Source organism: Nothoprocta perdicaria, unplaced genomic scaffold (genome assembly GCF_003342845.1).
Source record: "Nothoprocta perdicaria isolate Ctin4 unplaced genomic scaffold, notPer1 scaffold_248, whole genome shotgun sequence".
Taxonomy (NCBI): domain Eukaryota; kingdom Metazoa; phylum Chordata; class Aves; order Tinamiformes; family Tinamidae; genus Nothoprocta; species Nothoprocta perdicaria.
Window position 1 is genome coordinate 993,309 of NW_020455475.1, and position 17,107 is coordinate 1,010,415.

Below are 17,107 nucleotides of genomic sequence, written 5' to 3' on the forward strand. Positions count from 1 at the left end.
AAAAATCTGCCAGACAAAACATACCAAGTATAATGTTTTTAAGTTCCATAGTATTTGGCATTTGGGAAATATGTATTTATTCAGGATCCACTGTAAAAGTTAAACCAACAATTCCCTAATATTGAGATTGGCAGTCTAAGAAATATTTTATTTTAGATAGGTATGACTTATAAAATATTTACCCCAACTTTTCAAGGGTTCACAATTGACTTTGCTAGGAGACTTCCCACATCTTTAATATGTTGGAAAGACTGGGATCCACATGCACAATTACACCCAATCTTGCTACTTATACTCCTATAATACTTCAGTACAATTAATAATAAGCACCAAAGCCCCCATCTTGGCCCAAAATCCCAGTGAGCAAAATGCTGTACAAACACAGAAGACAACGAAGTGGCTAAGATTGTTGAAGACAARACGATTTTGGAAATTGTATAACAGGGCTCTACATGAAAACAGGCTGAAATTGGATCTGAAGCATTCATCAAATGCTATTTCAGACGTTGAGATCAGCTTCGTCTACCTCACCAGATACACGCACAGTCAGTTAGCCATTGCAGAAGAGTTTCTTTTACCTGAAGGGTGTGGAAAGCACAGTATTTGGAGTCTGGACAACCTGCCTCTGCGGCGTTACCCCTGAAAAGTCACTTTCGTGCAGAGGAGTGTTAAGACCTCCTTTCAGGGGGGTATCTACATTTGTGAGAGCCATCAAATTCTGCGCTTCCTGTGGAACAGAAAACACATGGAGTACGTTACTAGGACTTTCAGAGTCACTCGCTACTATGCACATTTAACAGCTTCAGCAGCAATAGGAAATGCAAAAAAGTTGTCTAAATATCAAAATATTCTGTGGAAAATATTTARCATTTTTTAACTCCAAGGATTTAAAACTTTATTTAAAGTATATTTTAGATACCACACAGATAACAAAAATTTGCAAATTTTGTATATAAGTGAAAACTCAAACCATCCTTATAATCTTTATTTTCAGAAGGAACAGCATGCTTGCCTTCTGAAAACCAATGCCAATAAAGGCCTAAGTTTATCCAAATCACACACAAATAGAAGGTTCCAAAATACTTGGCCGCATTTCAGATTTCTGGTCCATGACAGCTTTTAATAAGGTCTTTCTTACTAAATAAACAAATAAATAAATAAATGATTTTGCCCTTTTTTTTGTGATAAAGACTTAGGCACTAATATGGAATTGTCCCATATCAAATTGCTCAGTATACTAGCAAGATAATTATGATGTAATAATGATCCATCTACTTGGGTACTGTAGCTGATGTGAGGTACATCATTCCAAGCTGACATATGTGGCCATTTCTGCAAATACTGCACAGAGACTTACGAAAAGTGAGAAAGTTCCTGACTATAGATCATGACAGGAAACAAAAATGAATGAAAAACAACTTATAATCAGTTTTTTTTAAATGCACTGAGTGCACTAATGCAATTTATTCATCTCTACAAATCTAACAAAACATTACACATAGCGCTACCAGTTTGTGGAATAACCCTTACATTCACTCATACAATCAACACAATTCAAAACTAACTCAGGTGGTTAAAAAGGAAGGTTTTGAATATCCTACTCTTAAATATTTTTAAGACAATAAAGTGATGGTAAAAGAATATTTTTATTATTTCCACTAATTATTGTCAATTAATTGAAATAAAAGCTGAATGATAAAACTAAATAGCAAATGATGCACAAGAAATGGTCTTAAGGACACGAATACAATATACAATTTTAAAACTGAAATGTTCCGGAGACTTGCACAGAACACCAAGAGGGCTGAATGCTAACAGTGACGTGCTAACAGTGACATGCCATATATAAAAAAAAAAAAAAAAAAAAAAAAAAATTCAAGTGTGGTGCCACACAACTGATCAGGTACAAGTGGATCAGCATCTACCCTTTTTCTGTGCACGTTGTGCATCACGCACAAATTCAAACTCCATTCCAGTACAAAATCTAAGCAATGCTTTCCATGGTACTTACAACTCCCATTCAATTCATTATTGCACTAAAACCRAAAGCCTGCTCTGTAAGTTTATACATCACCTGCAGGATCTTGTCTTGTGCTGCCGGTGTTTTGGGTGTCCTTAGGGCTATGCTGTTGTTTGTCACATTATATTCAGACAGAAGGGTGCTGGAGGCYGAGTTTGTAATTCCAGATTCCTCAGCAGTTTGGCGTGCAATCTCACTTGCCTGGCCTACTTTTACAACTTCTTCAAGTTCTGTATCAGATATCTTTAAAAGGAAAACAATACCAAGTAATGCATTGCCATAAGAAGAATGTAACTCATAGATTCAAGTCAGAAATACTTAGTACTTGCTTTGATAGCTCTGCACATGGTTTCCTCTCACCTTTACCCCTTTCACAGGTGTACGTTGGGTGACACTACTTAAAACCGTGCCTACATGGTTACTATGTCTATCCAATAAATAAGCAAACAAACAATACTCCAAGTTATCATCTCTAAAATGCCATGGTCACAAGAGCCAGCCCAATTATGTGCATAAATCTAAGATAACACAGTACCTCTCCCCAACATTTTCCTGTAAYTCTAACTTAAAATAAATCACTTTGAGATAAATCTTTCGTATATGCCTTTTGGCTTTGGTCAACTCATACTTTAGAGTAGGGAGAAAATCCCAAGACACAAGAAAACACATGACAACTAGATCCTCTGGATAAAACAGRAATTGTTGCCTGGCACTGTGCTTAAAAGATATTTACTGATCAGGAACAGTTTACCTGAGGAGCTGGAAGCACTAGTTTACTTCTTTTCTTTGTAAACTCTGACACTCCGCTGGTCTGCAGAATGGCCGAAGGCAAGTCTGATTCTTTTTTTCGTTTCATGTGTTGTTTGTCCTTTCTGCGCTCTTTTCCCTCCCTTTCACTGTCATTATGGACAAGAGAGTCACTTTAGAACACACAAAACAGCCGCACAGGAAAATAAACAAGCAGATCAATAAAGAACAGAGTCTGTGTCCTAATTAAAAGCTGGATATGCTGAAATAGAACATGCTACAGGAAATGGCCTTGGGGTTTAGAGGCTATGTCATTACATACAGTTTGAAGATCTTGCAGCAAAACCTACAGCAAAGCAATGCAATGCTTCCAAATTATGGAATTAGGCAATGGGGGGGAGAAGGCGGGTTGCTTCATCTATTCAATTCAGAAATACTGGAGTTATGAAACATGTCAGTACAAGAACTTAGACAGCAGGAATCAGTGTAKAGAAGCAGACCCTCTTCCTCCTGCATTTGATATAGGAAAAACATTCTCTGTGGGATATAGGAACCAARTTCTCTTTGGTGTTTAATGTATACACTGTTTTCTTCAAATAGTGCAGTGAGCCTGTGAAATTCTAGTTTAGTAAATCACAGCAGTCTGAAGCTCCTGACAGACTCTCTGAACTAAGAATTAAAACAGAAAGAATTAATTAGACCAAAAGTTAAAAAAAAAAAAAAAAAACAGATGTAGTATTAGATCTGATATCTCAATTAAAAAAATGTCAGAAATAATAGGAAGGTAATTGTACCATTAAGTACGCTGAAGAAAATCTGCATTTACCATCTCTAACGCATGTTGGGAAGCAGGGGTTAGATTTAAGATGATTCTGGTTAATAGCACAAAACATAGAATAGAAGCATAGAAGATAGAACCTGCCCTAAGGAAAATACAATTCCTGACCACATAATATTTCAGACATTTCAGGACCCCCCTTTTTTTTTTAGCATGCATGTATATTGATGTAGTATTCCCTACTTAGTAGAATACACACACATAGGCACACTTACGATCTTAATTCTCCATCCAGGTCTTGCTGACGTAGCCTTCTGAAATCTGCATCCAGTGACAGATAGCTTTCCTCTGATGTATCATAGAAACCCGGGGCAGGTTTCTTTTCAAATGGAATTTCTGCATTATAATCCACTCCTCTCTTCTTTTTTCTTTTCTTCTGGATCTCAATCCCAGCAGCTCGAAGCTCTCGTCTCTTCTGAAGAGCAGCAAGACGTCTGCAGAAATGCAGCAGTACTATGTGATTTAAAGTGCACAGCTGTTGGCAACTACTGTATCCTAAAATCTGATCTTAGGACAACCTAAAACTGTTTTTGTGACAGGGGCTGTACATGCTTACACAAGAAGGAATTCATGGTTTACTATCAAAGAGCACTATCAAATCTCTATGTCTGACYTGATAGATTTTTAAACGCTTTAAAGTCAATGAAAGGAGCCCCACTATATAAAATTAAGCATAAATGTACCTAGCTTCCTCCAGCTGCTTCTCTCTTGCTTTCCTTTTGGCCTTCTTTCCTTGTGTATTGGCTAGACGAGCTCTAGCTTCAGAGAGCATTTCAAGTTCATCTGTAAAAGTAAGATAAGTACAGTTATCAGTTCTGCATTTAAAGAGGGGAGTAGAGAAAAAATGATGTTAAGATCTGAAAGCAATCTTTAAAAACTCAAGGGATCAATTTTTGACAGAATTCCATATCATCTCCAAACTCTATTTTTCTCTGAATTTCTAAAAATATTTTCTAAACCATCAGCCAGATGTTTCAAACCAAGATTTCTAGAAAAAAAAATACCAAAATATTGAAAATGATTCTGCTTATTTCTGCATCAAATCAGAACATGTAAAGAAAGAGGCAAAATATGGGAAAGTATGAAAATACAGAAAGGTTTAGAATATAAAATACAGAAAGATTTAAATAAGATTAAAATACAGAAAGATTCAGAGCAGTTTTGAAAGCAAAGAAGAGCTRGTCACAGCAAGTGATAACAGACAGGTGAGAAAGTATCAAATATACTAATAAAGGGAAAAGAAAACCTGAAAGAGCAGAAATAGACTTGCCAGAGAAACAGGATAAAAAATGTGAGAAAAAGAAGAAAATAAGCTCATTTCTTTAATAGGTTTTCTTATAGGTACAGAAGGTATGTAAAAAGAAAAATTTGAGACATTTGATTTTTGTACAAAACAGTAAACAAATTCCTTTCTAACCTTCATCCATATCAATAGGATCTGGCCTGGCTGGCTTGGTTTCTGGATTTGGATCAATTTCTCCAGGTTTAAGTTTCCGAGGATCATCAGCAGTTTCTTCCTCATTGTCTCTCTGAGCAGCTTTGTCCCTGAACAAATGTCATATATATAATAATTAGCTTTTTGTTTTCCCCTGGGCTAATATTAGCCATCCCTTTCTTAGACCATCCCAAAGAAAGGTCTAAGAAACAGACCATTAGACTGACTAAGAAATAAAAGCTTGTACCACGTACCATAAAAGAATCTTTATACAATTACTGCAAAATAATCATGAACATCATGACGAACATGAAATCACCATGAACATGATACAGTTACCTAAATAATCAAAGGTTAGCAGAAAGAAACTACATAGTACTGTACTAAAACATGGTATCAACAAAGGAGSTAACAGTGAAGTTTGCTTTTGTAAACTGTTGAAGTTTAATAATAATGACAAGAAATCAAGCAGTGATGAATGCTTAAGTGTTGCACATTATGTTTTTGAATATTACCAGTCATTTCAAAACTTAAAAAAAAAAAAAGGCTCACAAGGGAAGACAGTACATGCCCTCTCTTGTCCTGACCCAAAAAACTCTCAGTAGTGCACAGAGGTACAGACTGTACATTAAGTCATATCAATAATGTGTTTTTTTTTCTTTTTCCCTCTCTTTATCTCTTTATAGATATGCTGGTCAGTCAAAAAAAAAAACTCCATATAAACCTAAAATGGAAGGACTGCTTACAAAATAATACCTTTGCCAACCGGAAACTATTCAGCACCCTGAAAGGAGAGAACGACACATCAATACAGGAAACTGCACAGACTTTGCAACTGTGCACCTCCAACAGAACAGAAACTCACAGCAGAAATTCATAGTGCTCCAAACACTGTGCAGCAGTTCTTCCAATGATCGGTGCAATGGTTCTCCACTGGGTGGGCATCAGCTTTGCCAGGTGGAGCAGTTTCTCCTCTTCTTCCCGTGACCACTCGGTCTTTTTGATGCTTGGGTCTAGCCACTCGTACCTATTAAAAAGTGAAGTAGTTAAGAGGGATGCAACCTGTGCAGTGATCTACCCTGAATTAACTTGAAGCAGTGTTTCTAAGTATCATTGTAGGAAGATTTTGYAATCCTGATAGAAATATATATTTAAGCCTATTTGTGTATAAAATGATATCACTGCAATGTACTTTTATAATATATATCTGGATTTTAGAATGSATTAATAATGCATCATTTTTCCTAGAGATATTGCTTCTTTTTTGATTCTTCCCTCTCTTCTGACAAAGAAGAGAATCTTAAAGTTAACTCAAAAGAAAAGAAAGATGAGACAAGACCCACAGCAACTAGAGGTACCAGAAGGAGCAGACTTGTTTGATCTGGATCCTTTAAAGAGTTGTCTTATCTTTAACAGTATCAGTAGTTACTCACAGGCTAAACAATCCAAGAATCCAAGAAATACGCATTAATTCAGTACTTAAGAAATCTCATCTTATTCTTAAATGGATTYATGCTGCATTATCTGCACCAGTTTTATACTTACATTTTTGCTATTAATTGAAATTTTGAAGTGAAAATTCTAAAAATCAATACCCAAGACAAACTCTTATTATATAAAAACAGGATGTCTGTAAATTACTTGAGAATTTTAATTCTTTGGAAAAAAAAAAGATTTAAAACTCTTGCAAATATACAAAGCAATAGGCGTATGTGTGTATATATATGTATATTATATATACTTATATAAAAATTCAGTGACCCTCTATTTGATCACACTGTGATCACTTGTAAAATGATCATTTGGTTATTTTTCTTCATCATCCTTTTATGCAATAGGAAACTGCAATGTACACAAAGATGGAACTCAAACAACYTTGAAATCATTATTCCTCCATGTGCATAAATTAATCTGCAGCAAACTCTAAATTCACAGTAATTCCGAATCTCATATTACCAGTCATGGAATTTATCTTACTTACCATCTGGCTTTGCACTGTTTTGCTGATTTCCTATGCAATAAAGAAGCAATACGAGACCACTGGTTTTTGCCATATTTCATCACAGCTGCTTTCAGAATTTCATCCTTAAAATGAAAATTATTTATATTGTTACAGATTACCAAAGCTCACAAAGCAGAAAGTCTAAGCACAAGCAAAAAGGAAGGCAGTTGGTTTCATCTAAAGGGCTGACCCAGTAGAAATGACATGGCGTTGATATTTCTTTTCCATGTTTTATTTCAAGATCAATGAGAATTGTACTCCAAAGCCTGCTGAAACTGATAGAGATGAAAAAGACCAGCCTAACTGCCAACCTGACAGAACAGTTTCAGTGCTCTTATATTTTTAGCTTCTGATAGATCTTTTCTGATAGTTCTGATAGGTCTTTTTTTAAAGGATACCAATAAGAAAGGAGAGGTTTGTTTGTCTGTTAGTGAAATACATTAAAAAGAAAAAAAAAGGAAAAAAAAAAAAAAAGGAAAATGCTCTGGAATGTCTTGATTTAAATAACACCCTGAAGTGATTTATTTGCAAATTTTAATGTAAATCTATATTGCAATGAAATATTTACCTGCTAGTGAAAAAAGTTCTTAAAAACTTCAGTTTTTAAAAAAGATACATCACAAATTATGAAGTTCCTCTATTGCAAACAATCCTTAAAATAAATCTCTTAAACATTCTGAATCTGAAGATCAGAAATGCTTCTCCTTACAAGTTTATAGAGAAAAATATGTAATGGATTCAGTTACTACTACTTTAGCTTGGAGATCAGTCTGTTTATACACATAGAACTGTGCCCAGAGATAATAATCAAATGCCGAAAATGAGTAATTATAATCTGATCAACTCGTCAATCCACTATTTTCTCCTTCTCTGGACAAATGAGTTCATTACTTCTGTTTTTCTCACAAGTCAGCAACAGTATTTTAAATACTGAACAACTCGTTTTTGTACCCTTGACAATCATGGATGTGTTCTCTATCCAATAAGCACCTGCAGTTGTTTAGAACCTGTTTGGGTGCACAGTGCAGTGCAAGTCACCTGTCCAGTGCACACAGCTCTTGCAGTACACGGCAGCTTTCACTGTAAACTGAGCTTCGCCTTCAGGTGCTACTGCAAAGAAGCTCATATGATTTATATGAAAAACAGATACATAAATTATCTATACTGACGATGATAGAGCTATACTGATGACACTCGCAGACTGATTTGCAAGTTATCAGTCATTTTTCTAATAACTATCAACTATTTCCACTTCCTGTATTTTTAATACTGTATATTGATATTAGATCAATCATAGACAAAGGAGCAAATAAAAGGAGCTTTCTATTTCATCTCTGATATACAGAAACACTTGTAAAAAAATGRTTTATGCAACTCATGCTGTGAAAACAAGTCAGCTATGAAATYAAGAACAGGGCAAATACACAGTGGTACTCCCTACCCGCAGCTGACCTGCRATTCAACAATCTCCTGATACAGACCGAGGATATTTAAGAGAATACAACAGATTTATTACTTTTTCCCCACTCTTTTTGAACAATGCAAATGATTAGTGTCCACAGCATATAGTGGCACATGACAGTTTAGTGTCAGGTGCCTCCTCTGCTTTTGAACATAACACCTGGAAAAAAATAATCTAAAATAACTATTTTTTTGCTTTATTGTTTTCTTTTTCACTTTTATCTGCAATTTAGAGAAAAACAGGGACACCCTCCGCGCATGCGCAGCAGGACGGCGCCCTCCAATAGCGCATGCGCACCTACCCAGGACCGCCCCCCCCACCTCCCCCCATCGCTGAGGAGGCCCAGAGTAGGAGTGGGGGGGACTGAAACCAACGGCTCTTACCTCGGTGTTCCGCCACACACCGCCTTTAATCATAATCCGCGGCATCTTGGCGGCGAAGGGGCGCGAAGCTGGGCAGAGGAGAAAGGGAGGAAGGCGGCGAAGCGCCGCTCGTCGCAACGGCCCCGGTAGAGACCCCGCGCAGGCGCCGTCCGCGGAAGAGTGCGCGCTCTGCGCATGCGCACGGGCGATGCGGCAACGGCGGCACGGAGGGGGCGGCACCGTTTGCGCACGCGCAGCGAAGAGTGCGCCCGGCAGGGCGCTGTGCGCAGGCGCCAAGCGCTGGGCGCTGACGGGCCTGGGGGCGGGGCCAGGAGGAGGGGGCGGAGCTTTTCCTGGGAGCGCAACAAAATACTGCGCGTAAAAAAAATATTTATTTAACTAACTCATCAAATATTTTGATACATATTTGAGGGGCATTTTTTTTTTCCTCCACTCTATGAGGAAGCACATAGGAAGAGCAGCTGATCTTAAMGGACAAGCTGACTATTCACTAAGCCCCTCGTGCTCCTAAACCTACAAAAAGCAGGGGAAGGAGACAGAAGAGCAGAAGAAAGTTASGATTTTACCACTGTTACTTTTACTATTAATTAAAAAAAAAATGGAGCAGTGGCATCCAGGTTTCATACATCCATGTTAAGACAGCTTACTGGACCTTCTAGTGTATCGTGGTCTTTACCTAGAATTTACCTAAGATTGCAGAGCTTCTGTTTCAATAATAATGATGATAAAACGCTGAAGCTGCATTTCCCAATTGGGTACTAACAACGTGTTAGCATCTAACATACTTCCTTGTCACAGTTTTATTCCAAGAGCTAGCACAGTAATTTTAAGATCTGAAACGTTCTYGTTTCATTTCCCAATAGTAGCAGCACCTTCATGGGGTTACAGAGTTTTACTATAACCTCATCAATAGAAGTCATCACTAGATTCACTAAAATCACCAGATTATTTAAATTCCTTTGCTGCTCTACCTTMTATACGTGCACCTATTGGTTAAGTTTATCTCTACAAGGTATCATCCTTATTAACAAAGAAAAACATAAATTTCAGAACAGTAACATAACTGTTTAAATTACAATGATTTATTTTAATAACCTCCAAGTTTAGCTATAGGCTTATTCTACTTTGTGGATTGAACTACAGCACCAAAGGACAATTAGTACAAATCCTTTGCCATTTTATTTCCCTTCAAGATAACACTGCTGTTATGGATACCTTTGAAGAAAGCAATAGTAGAGATTTCATGGTGTCCAGCACTATATAACTCAAAGTGTGATTACAAAGTGGATGTAACGTTCACCTTATTGCATTTCTATTATATAATAAGTGTGGTTTGGTTCATGTCATGATACATATCATTTAAAAAGTACAATAAAGCTCTTAATTTAACAAAATAARTTTGACAATTCAAGATACTGCTAAAGTTTTTAATGTAATCCAGGTTGTATTTGCAACAGACAAGTGACTAAATGAATGGATATATTCTTTGTTTCTCAAAATAGACAATATGGTTATTTTTTCCTCCCCCCCCCCGAAGAGCAGTCACTACATTTTACCAGCCTGAGGAAAGATAAGGCATTTCATAGGGGACTACTATTAGGCATCTACATAAAATCCGTGAAAATGGATTTGAGGTTTCTCAGTATCTTAAAAGATCTGGTTAGTTAGCAACATTACTGTTTTTTTTTTTTTTTTTTTTTTTTTTTTTTTTTTTTTTTTCAGACATCTCAAAAGAACTATCAATGATAATTACAGGCAAGATTAAGTGTTTAAAAACATTTCATATATACATCTATAAGTAGTAAAGACTTCCATATCCTAGTTACCCAGCAATTACATCAATCTTTGTGAAGGAAGGTTGCAGGAAGGAATACATGTTTCAGCAGATGGAAGTTAGCATTAAGCCTCCAACTACATCTACAAATTTTTAGTTCAAATGTTATTACTTCGCACTACAATACACATCACTCTCCCTTTAGACATTACTTCACCTAAACAAAAGTTCAGTTTAGGAAAAAAGAGTGACAGAAAATACGATCACCCATTTACGAGTGTTTCAGCTGATAAGCATAGGGCAAATCACAGCTCTGACCTCAGASAGCAGAAAAATTGCTTCAACGTGAAAATGCAACTCCAAGAGCTTCTTTATAGCACAACCTTTGCTGGAACAGCTCTCAGAAGAACCAGAGGCAAGACAATCTTGATTTTATAGTCTCAACTATAAATGCAAAGCAATGAGTAAATTCAAACAATGCAAAACCCTCCAAAATCAAGACCCAGCTTCCAACTTCTATGTTTACATCCCAGCTTTTAAATGTTGCCATTTATGCTTTTCAAGCAGCTTTTTGGTAGAAAAAGTGACGTTGCACTTTTTACACCTGCACACTTTGTGTGTCTTTGCATGCTTTTGCATAGCGTATCTATCTATTGTAGAAAACGCACACCTTTTGCAGTGTAACTTTAGATGAGTTAGCAAATGACGCTTCAGGTGGCCAGATGTGCGGAAAGAAACTGAGCACTGACTACACTTGAATGGCTTCTCCCCTGTATGAATTCTCAAGTGCTGCTTAAAGTTTCCATTGTGGGTTGTGCTATAGCCACACTCTTCACATGTGAATGTTTTGACAGGCAGTACCTTTTGTTCATAGACATTCCCACTAGATGAGATTTCGTTACCAGAGTGTAAAGTCAGATGCTGTTTCAAGGTTAACCACTTGTCTGTTGAATAGTCACAGTTCCTACATTTGAGACGTTTCACATTAAAATGTAAGACCTTGTGTCGTTTCAGGTGACTGGAAGTACGAAAGTTCTTTTGACAAACATTGCAGCTGTAAGGTTTCTCACCTGTATGAGTTCTCACATGCAGCTTAAGATTGCTTAAAATATAAGTAGTGTATTCACATTCTGAGCACTGATAGAACTGAGGCTGACTCTGTGCTGCCAAATCACACTGTTTGATCCTCTGGACTTCTGTGTGTTGACCACTCGCTTTCAGAGAAAGCAAGGAATCGACATCATTTAAACCTTCTGAGGAAACAAAGTTTCTTTCAGGATACATACCTAGATGCCCTTCACGACGCAATTCAAAATCCTCTAAACAGCTATCTACGCAGAAGTAGTGACCAAACTCATATTGATTCTTCACATGAAGACGGCTGTGTCTCTGCAAATGGCTTGAAGTTCTAAACGTCTTACTGCATTCTTTACATTCAAACAGTTTATGTCTATGTACTCTTAGGTGCGCCTTAAGGCTGTTATAAGCAGCAGTTGCATAATCACAGTGTTCACATTTGTACATTTTGAATGAGGACAAACTCGAAGGCCATGTATCCTTAAAATTTTCCACACGTTTATGGTATGCATCATCATTATCTTGAACTTGGGAATAAGTGCCCACAGGGCTGAAGAAAGGCTCTTCTTTGCAAATCACAGTGTCTGCTACGTTCGACTCTGGAAAAACTTTTGATTCATTTTCAGAAGTAGATAAACCGCTGCTTCCATAGCTGTTTTCAAGGAATTTCTGCCCAGAGCACATTTTCTTATTGTCCCACATGCCACCTGCCTGCTTAAAGTCCAATTCCATCATTTTACACATTTCTCCAGTTGGATGACTGTCCTCAGAAAGAAATAGAGAAACACAGTCATGGGAATCACTGTCAACTTGATATATTTTGCTTTCACAGTATTCATTACTCTGATCCATATAACTGTTAGTCTGCTCATGAAATTTCTTATGAAAGTTAAGATGTTCCCTAGTATAAAACACTAGGTGACACTCATCACATACATAACTCGTTAAAGGTCTTTGGGTTCTCCTTCTTTTACTTACACATTCACTGAGTTGCTGCCCTTGGCCTGTTTCCTTCACGGCATGTAATCTTCTTCTGTGTCTCTCTAATCCAGCGGCGGTTGTGAACGCTGACTGGCACAACTCACAGCTATATGGGTTAGTTCTTGAATGGACATAGCTATGCCTCACCATGCTTGTAAAATACAATGAGAGAAAGGTGCAGAACCTACACTTATACAGCTTATACCCAGCATGCCAGTACATGTGATTCAACATATAGGATAAAGTAACACAGGAATAATCACACTGAGGACACTGGTAAGGTGGTCTCTCTTTATGACCCTTCAGATGATGGATAAACATCCTAGGATTTGAGGAAGCAAAGAAACAAATTTTACAGGAAAATGTAACAGGAACATCGACAGTAAAGTCCCTCTCAATTTTGACAAAAAAATTCTCATATTTACTTTCCTTTTTCTTCATTTCAGTTTTTCTTTCTTCAGTTTTTCTCTGCCTTCTTTTTTTAGCATTCATCCTATTTTTTCTTGTCTTTTGCAATCTGGTAACTTTCTTATGAAATTTAAGGTGATTTTTAAGGTTGGCAGAAAAGAAGAAAGTTCTTTTACAAAAGCAGCATTTATATTTTTTCTTATCTTTATGAGCTGCATAAACATGCTTCTTTAGAAGTGCACTATATTTAAATACAGAACTACAGAACCTGCATTTCAAATTTGGCTTTTCATGCTTATTTATAGAACATGATCCCTTAGAAAGAGGTTTGATGCTCACACTGTTACTTAGCCACGATAAACCTTCTTGCTGGTTTTCTAATTCTTTTGGGCTTGCATGAGAAATTGCATTTTGTCGACGATACTTTTTTCTGGAAAATGGAGTTAACGATTGATAAATATGCTCTGTGGGAGAATTTGATTCAGCACAAAGAAAAGGATTTCTCTCTATATTCCCTACATCTTTTAGCAATTCTTCTGAATTAGGAGAAAGCTTATTAATAACTGGAGGAGAACTACTAAGAGTAAGCCTCAGTTCTTCTCTCAGCTCATGCTCCAAGAGAAAATTCTGAATTTCATCTTCAGATTTGCGTCTCTTTCTTGCTCTGTTAACTTCATTACTTCCATTCTTTGAAGACTCAGTATCTAGAAAACACACACACAAATGAGATTTCACACATTAACCAATGTTCATGAGTATTCCATAGAAATACTCCAAAACTGCCTACTATGTACTTTGTACTATGTACTTCCTCCCTTTTTTTTTTTTTTTCTCTTTTTCTTAGTATTTTTTTATTCCATTTCTTTTTCCCTGGCCACTTCTTTCCTCAAACCCCACCCACCCAACCATCAGAGTAATATTGTAAGAAAAGTAATTCTAATTGGAAGCTACCTTGTGCCTGCTTCACTCTTTTGCTCAAAGCTCTGAATTTCACAAGACACACCACCACCTCTTTTAAAGCTTTCACAAAACAGCTTTATGCCAGAATTCCTATCAGGGCACTACTGAACTTCATCATCTGAAGAAAGAAGCTCAGCAATCAGCTTAGTTATCACAGAAGCACAAGGTGTACTTTGCTGTCTTCTGTCTTTCTCTTTTAAAAGTACTCTTGGTACTATGCTTTTTCCCATCCCTCCTGAAGGATTTTATCTGCTACAAAAAATGCTGAAGCTTAAACCCAAGTCACGCATCTCCCTGTCTGTGTCTACATTGATGAATATAAATTCCCCAATGCTTTTTTCTCCCTATCTATCTACCTATGAATAGAAAATCCCCAAGACTTCTTTGTTTTCAGATTCTCTTTCTGAATGAAAGGCATCCCTCTCCCAAGCTGCAGTCAAATGAAACATTCTCAGTTTGCGTCTTAACTCTTTTTTCATAGAGGCCTGTGAATGAACTAAACACTCCAGCCAGTGCCCACTTTCAGCTGCATCTTACCTTCTATTTGAAGGCTCTTACTAACACATCTTCTTTCAGCATCCTTTCTATAAGCCTTCCTACCTACTTCAAACTTGAACATTAAACACTAGGGCTCATATCTATATGGTTTCTTTCACCCTTGCACTCATATCATTAGGAAGTTACCTCCTGTTTCAGCAGTTGTCTCCAGCCCTGGGTGAATTTCAGGTTCTTTCTCTTGACTGCCATAAAAAAGAATACTTGCAGTGCTGGCAAGTGGTCGTTCATTTTTGGATGTCGGTGCTAAAGTCAACTCTCCATCTGCACCGATGGTCTCTTTGCCAGCAGGGGAGAGAAGAGTAATCTTCTGAAAACAGTCAACATTGTCACATCCCTGGTTCTCACTTGTTTCATCTACCTCTGCAAGCTCTGTTTTCCAAGCTGATGTAGGTAATGCATCATTTGGATTGTATCTATCCTTGCTTAGATCACACTGGTCAGCTAAAGATGATAAAGTTGATGTTGATTTGTTACACACACTCTGTGCACATTTTTCTTCCAAGCATTTTACCTGATCATGCTTATTTGAAGTAGTCTCATCTTCCCAACTCCTTAATCTGTTCTTTTCACCTGCAGGTATCACATTGCTTTTTAAGAAGCTGCTGTTATCCCAGCTGGCCTCTTGCTCGTCCTTTGCTTTCAGTTCAGGAAGCAACTTTGCCTGCTCTTCACTGTCATCTTGGATAAAATCATCATCACTCAGAACAAAGATAGTGATTGGGAGGACAACTTCAAAGACATCTGAGCCTAAGGATAGAAAAAGAAAATATTAATAATGTTATGAAAACATGAAAAGTAAATATTTTTCTTAAATCAAATACATAGCACAGCACTATCCCACAGCTACAAGATGTAGCACCTCCATCTCTTCAATTTTTCCACACACAAATAACCCCTGACATTTATAGTTGCAGACAGCAGTGATACCATTCTGCAACCCTCACCATCAAGCACTAAGAAGTGTTATAATTTACTTGCATTCTAGAAGTGCCTAGCATTCACTGCTGAAATTATCTTTACAGAAACTATATAGATATTGCAGAGCTCACTCCTGTATTAGGTGAGAAACAGAAAGAAAAACAGAAAACATACCAGAGAGGAGATGCAACAGCACAGGAACAGAAGTGATAAAGTGACTTGGTGAAGATAAAATGTTAAGTCAACAAAGCATCGAGGAACAGAGTGTTCAACCCCCTGCACTATCTTCATTAGACTCCACGTTAAGCCATGAGACTTCTCACTCTCAAGTTGGAAAACCACCCGGTAAGACACAGTGTAAACCAATGCAAATAGCAAAACACAGCCTAAAAGAAAAAAAAAAAAAAAAAAAAAAAAAAAACTCTGCCTGATGGCAGCTCAGCTTAACTCGCCCAGTGGGTGCAACTGCTTCCTCACACTGCTTTTGGTAGTGAACTAGGCAGTAGGCACAGGTCCTGCCTACCTGCTCGGCCTGCCCAGCGCCCAGGAGCTGCTTTTCCACATACTTGGACTCCACTGCGCCACAGGCAGCTCCCTCTGCACAGCAGATCTCTCTCAGGAGAGCCCCTGTAGGTGCCCCCCCTCCACCCTCAGCGTTCATGACGCGTTGACAGAGGAAAAAAAAAAAACAAAAACGAATCAAGAAACACTCCGAAACAAAACAAAAAAACAAAAAAAAAAAAAAAAAAAAAAAAAAAAAAAAAAAAAAAAAAAAAAAACCACACCACCACAAACTCACAGCAAGAACCATGGCCAGTGCGCGTCCTCCCCCACCAAGCCCTTCGTGCGCGTACGCAGCACCACACCAACGCTCCATTTCCCCACCCCCGCCGGCTCCGCAGCGCCCCGCTCTCCTCTCCACACGGCCCGGGCCGCGCCGGGTAGCCATGAAGGCAGCGAACACTCACAGCCATCAGCAGCCTCCGAACCCACCGGCGCCTCCGGCGCCTCCGCCGCCATCTCCCGCCGCAGCCACGCTGCGCGCCCACGAAGCCCCACAGCTCTCCCGGCGCCGCCGCAGTGCGCACGCGCCGCAGCGGGAAAGAGGAGGGGGCGGCGCCGCGCGCGCGCCCGGGGRGTGGAGGCGGCGCCATTTTAAGCTGAGAGAGGCGGGAGGGCGATGGCGGTTGGTGCTGTTGGTGCTGTTGTTGGGGAGGCTGTTCTCCTTCATCAACCCTCTCTCAAAGTCGTGCAAACACCGCTTCTTCCGAAAGGAGGAGCGTAGACACACAATTTTCTTGATCAAGCTGTTATTTCTCTTCCTCTGAAGATGTGAGGATGCTTGATATTGTTCTGACATACCCAAGCAGATTTTTCCATCTCCTTATCTGTTCATCGTATCTTAAGCATCGTATCTGATGCTTATCTGATATATACATATCTGATGCTTAAGAGTGGCATCTCGACTTTGTCCTTGTTGTACTGTTTAATTCTGGTAAGTGCCAGATGAACACAAGGTGGAGCTATTTTGTACCTGCTGGCCT

At 38.3% G+C, this 17,107-nt stretch overlaps 3 protein-coding genes across 3 annotated transcripts in view; all 3 read right to left on the reverse strand.

Annotated features, from left to right (window-relative positions):
* The window catches only part of CDC5L (cell division cycle 5 like), a 32,718-nt gene extending 23,727 nt beyond the window's left edge, over positions 1–8,991 (reverse strand). Inside the window, exons 1-9 of the mRNA XM_026039969.1 lie at positions 8,888–8,991; positions 7,022–7,125; positions 5,906–6,067; positions 5,023–5,150; positions 4,289–4,388; positions 3,821–4,039; positions 2,772–2,916; positions 2,075–2,263; positions 579–727 (exon numbers count right to left, since the gene is read on the reverse strand). Of these exons, the coding sequence (XP_025895754.1) occupies positions 579–727; positions 2,075–2,263; positions 2,772–2,916; positions 3,821–4,039; positions 4,289–4,388; positions 5,023–5,150; positions 5,906–6,067; positions 7,022–7,125; positions 8,888–8,932 (1,241 nt within the window). The 5' untranslated portion in view covers positions 8,933–8,991. The remainder of the gene's footprint in view (positions 1–578; positions 728–2,074; positions 2,264–2,771; positions 2,917–3,820; positions 4,040–4,288; positions 4,389–5,022; positions 5,151–5,905; positions 6,068–7,021; positions 7,126–8,887) is intronic.
* Positions 8,992–10,617: 1,626 nt separating this feature from the next.
* On the reverse strand, positions 10,618–12,733 carry LOC112947831 (zinc finger protein 431-like). Its single transcript, XM_026039972.1, has 2 exons — positions 12,717–12,733; positions 10,618–12,498 (listed from the first exon to the last, which is right to left on the reverse strand). Exon 2 carries the CDS (start codon positions 12,480–12,482, stop codon positions 11,184–11,186), a length of 1,299 nt encoding a protein of 432 aa, XP_025895757.1. The 5' UTR covers positions 12,483–12,498; positions 12,717–12,733; the 3' UTR covers positions 10,618–11,183.
* Positions 12,734–13,021: 288 nt separating this feature from the next.
* LOC112947823 lies at positions 13,022–16,583 on the reverse strand. The gene is made up of 4 exons (XM_026039964.1): positions 16,532–16,583; positions 14,772–15,392; positions 13,184–13,831; positions 13,022–13,041 (listed from the first exon to the last, which is right to left on the reverse strand). The coding sequence occupies exons 1-4, from the start codon at positions 16,581–16,583 to the stop codon at positions 13,022–13,024; spliced, it is 1,341 nt and encodes a 446-aa protein (XP_025895749.1).
* Positions 16,584–17,107: the final 524 nt, after the last annotated feature.

Bases quoted from the DNA above. Each gene is read 5' to 3' on its own strand.
- LOC112947823 (XM_026039964.1), bottom strand. From the start codon at position 16,583: ATGGCGGCGGAGGCGCCGGAGGCGCCGGTGGGTTCGGAGGCTGCTGAT. The intron at 13,832-14,771 runs GTAACTTCCTAA...TGTGTTTTCTAG, and splicing joins GACAACTGCTGAAACAGGAG to ATACTGAGTCTTCAAAGAAT. The intron at 13,042-13,183 runs AAACTGAAGAAA...CTCAAATCCTAG, and splicing joins TAAAAAAAGAAGGCAGAGAA to GATGTTTATCCATCATCTGA.
- LOC112947831 (XM_026039972.1), bottom strand. From the start codon at position 12,482: ATGTGTAAAATGATGGAATTGGACTTTAAGCAGGCAGGTGGCATGTGG.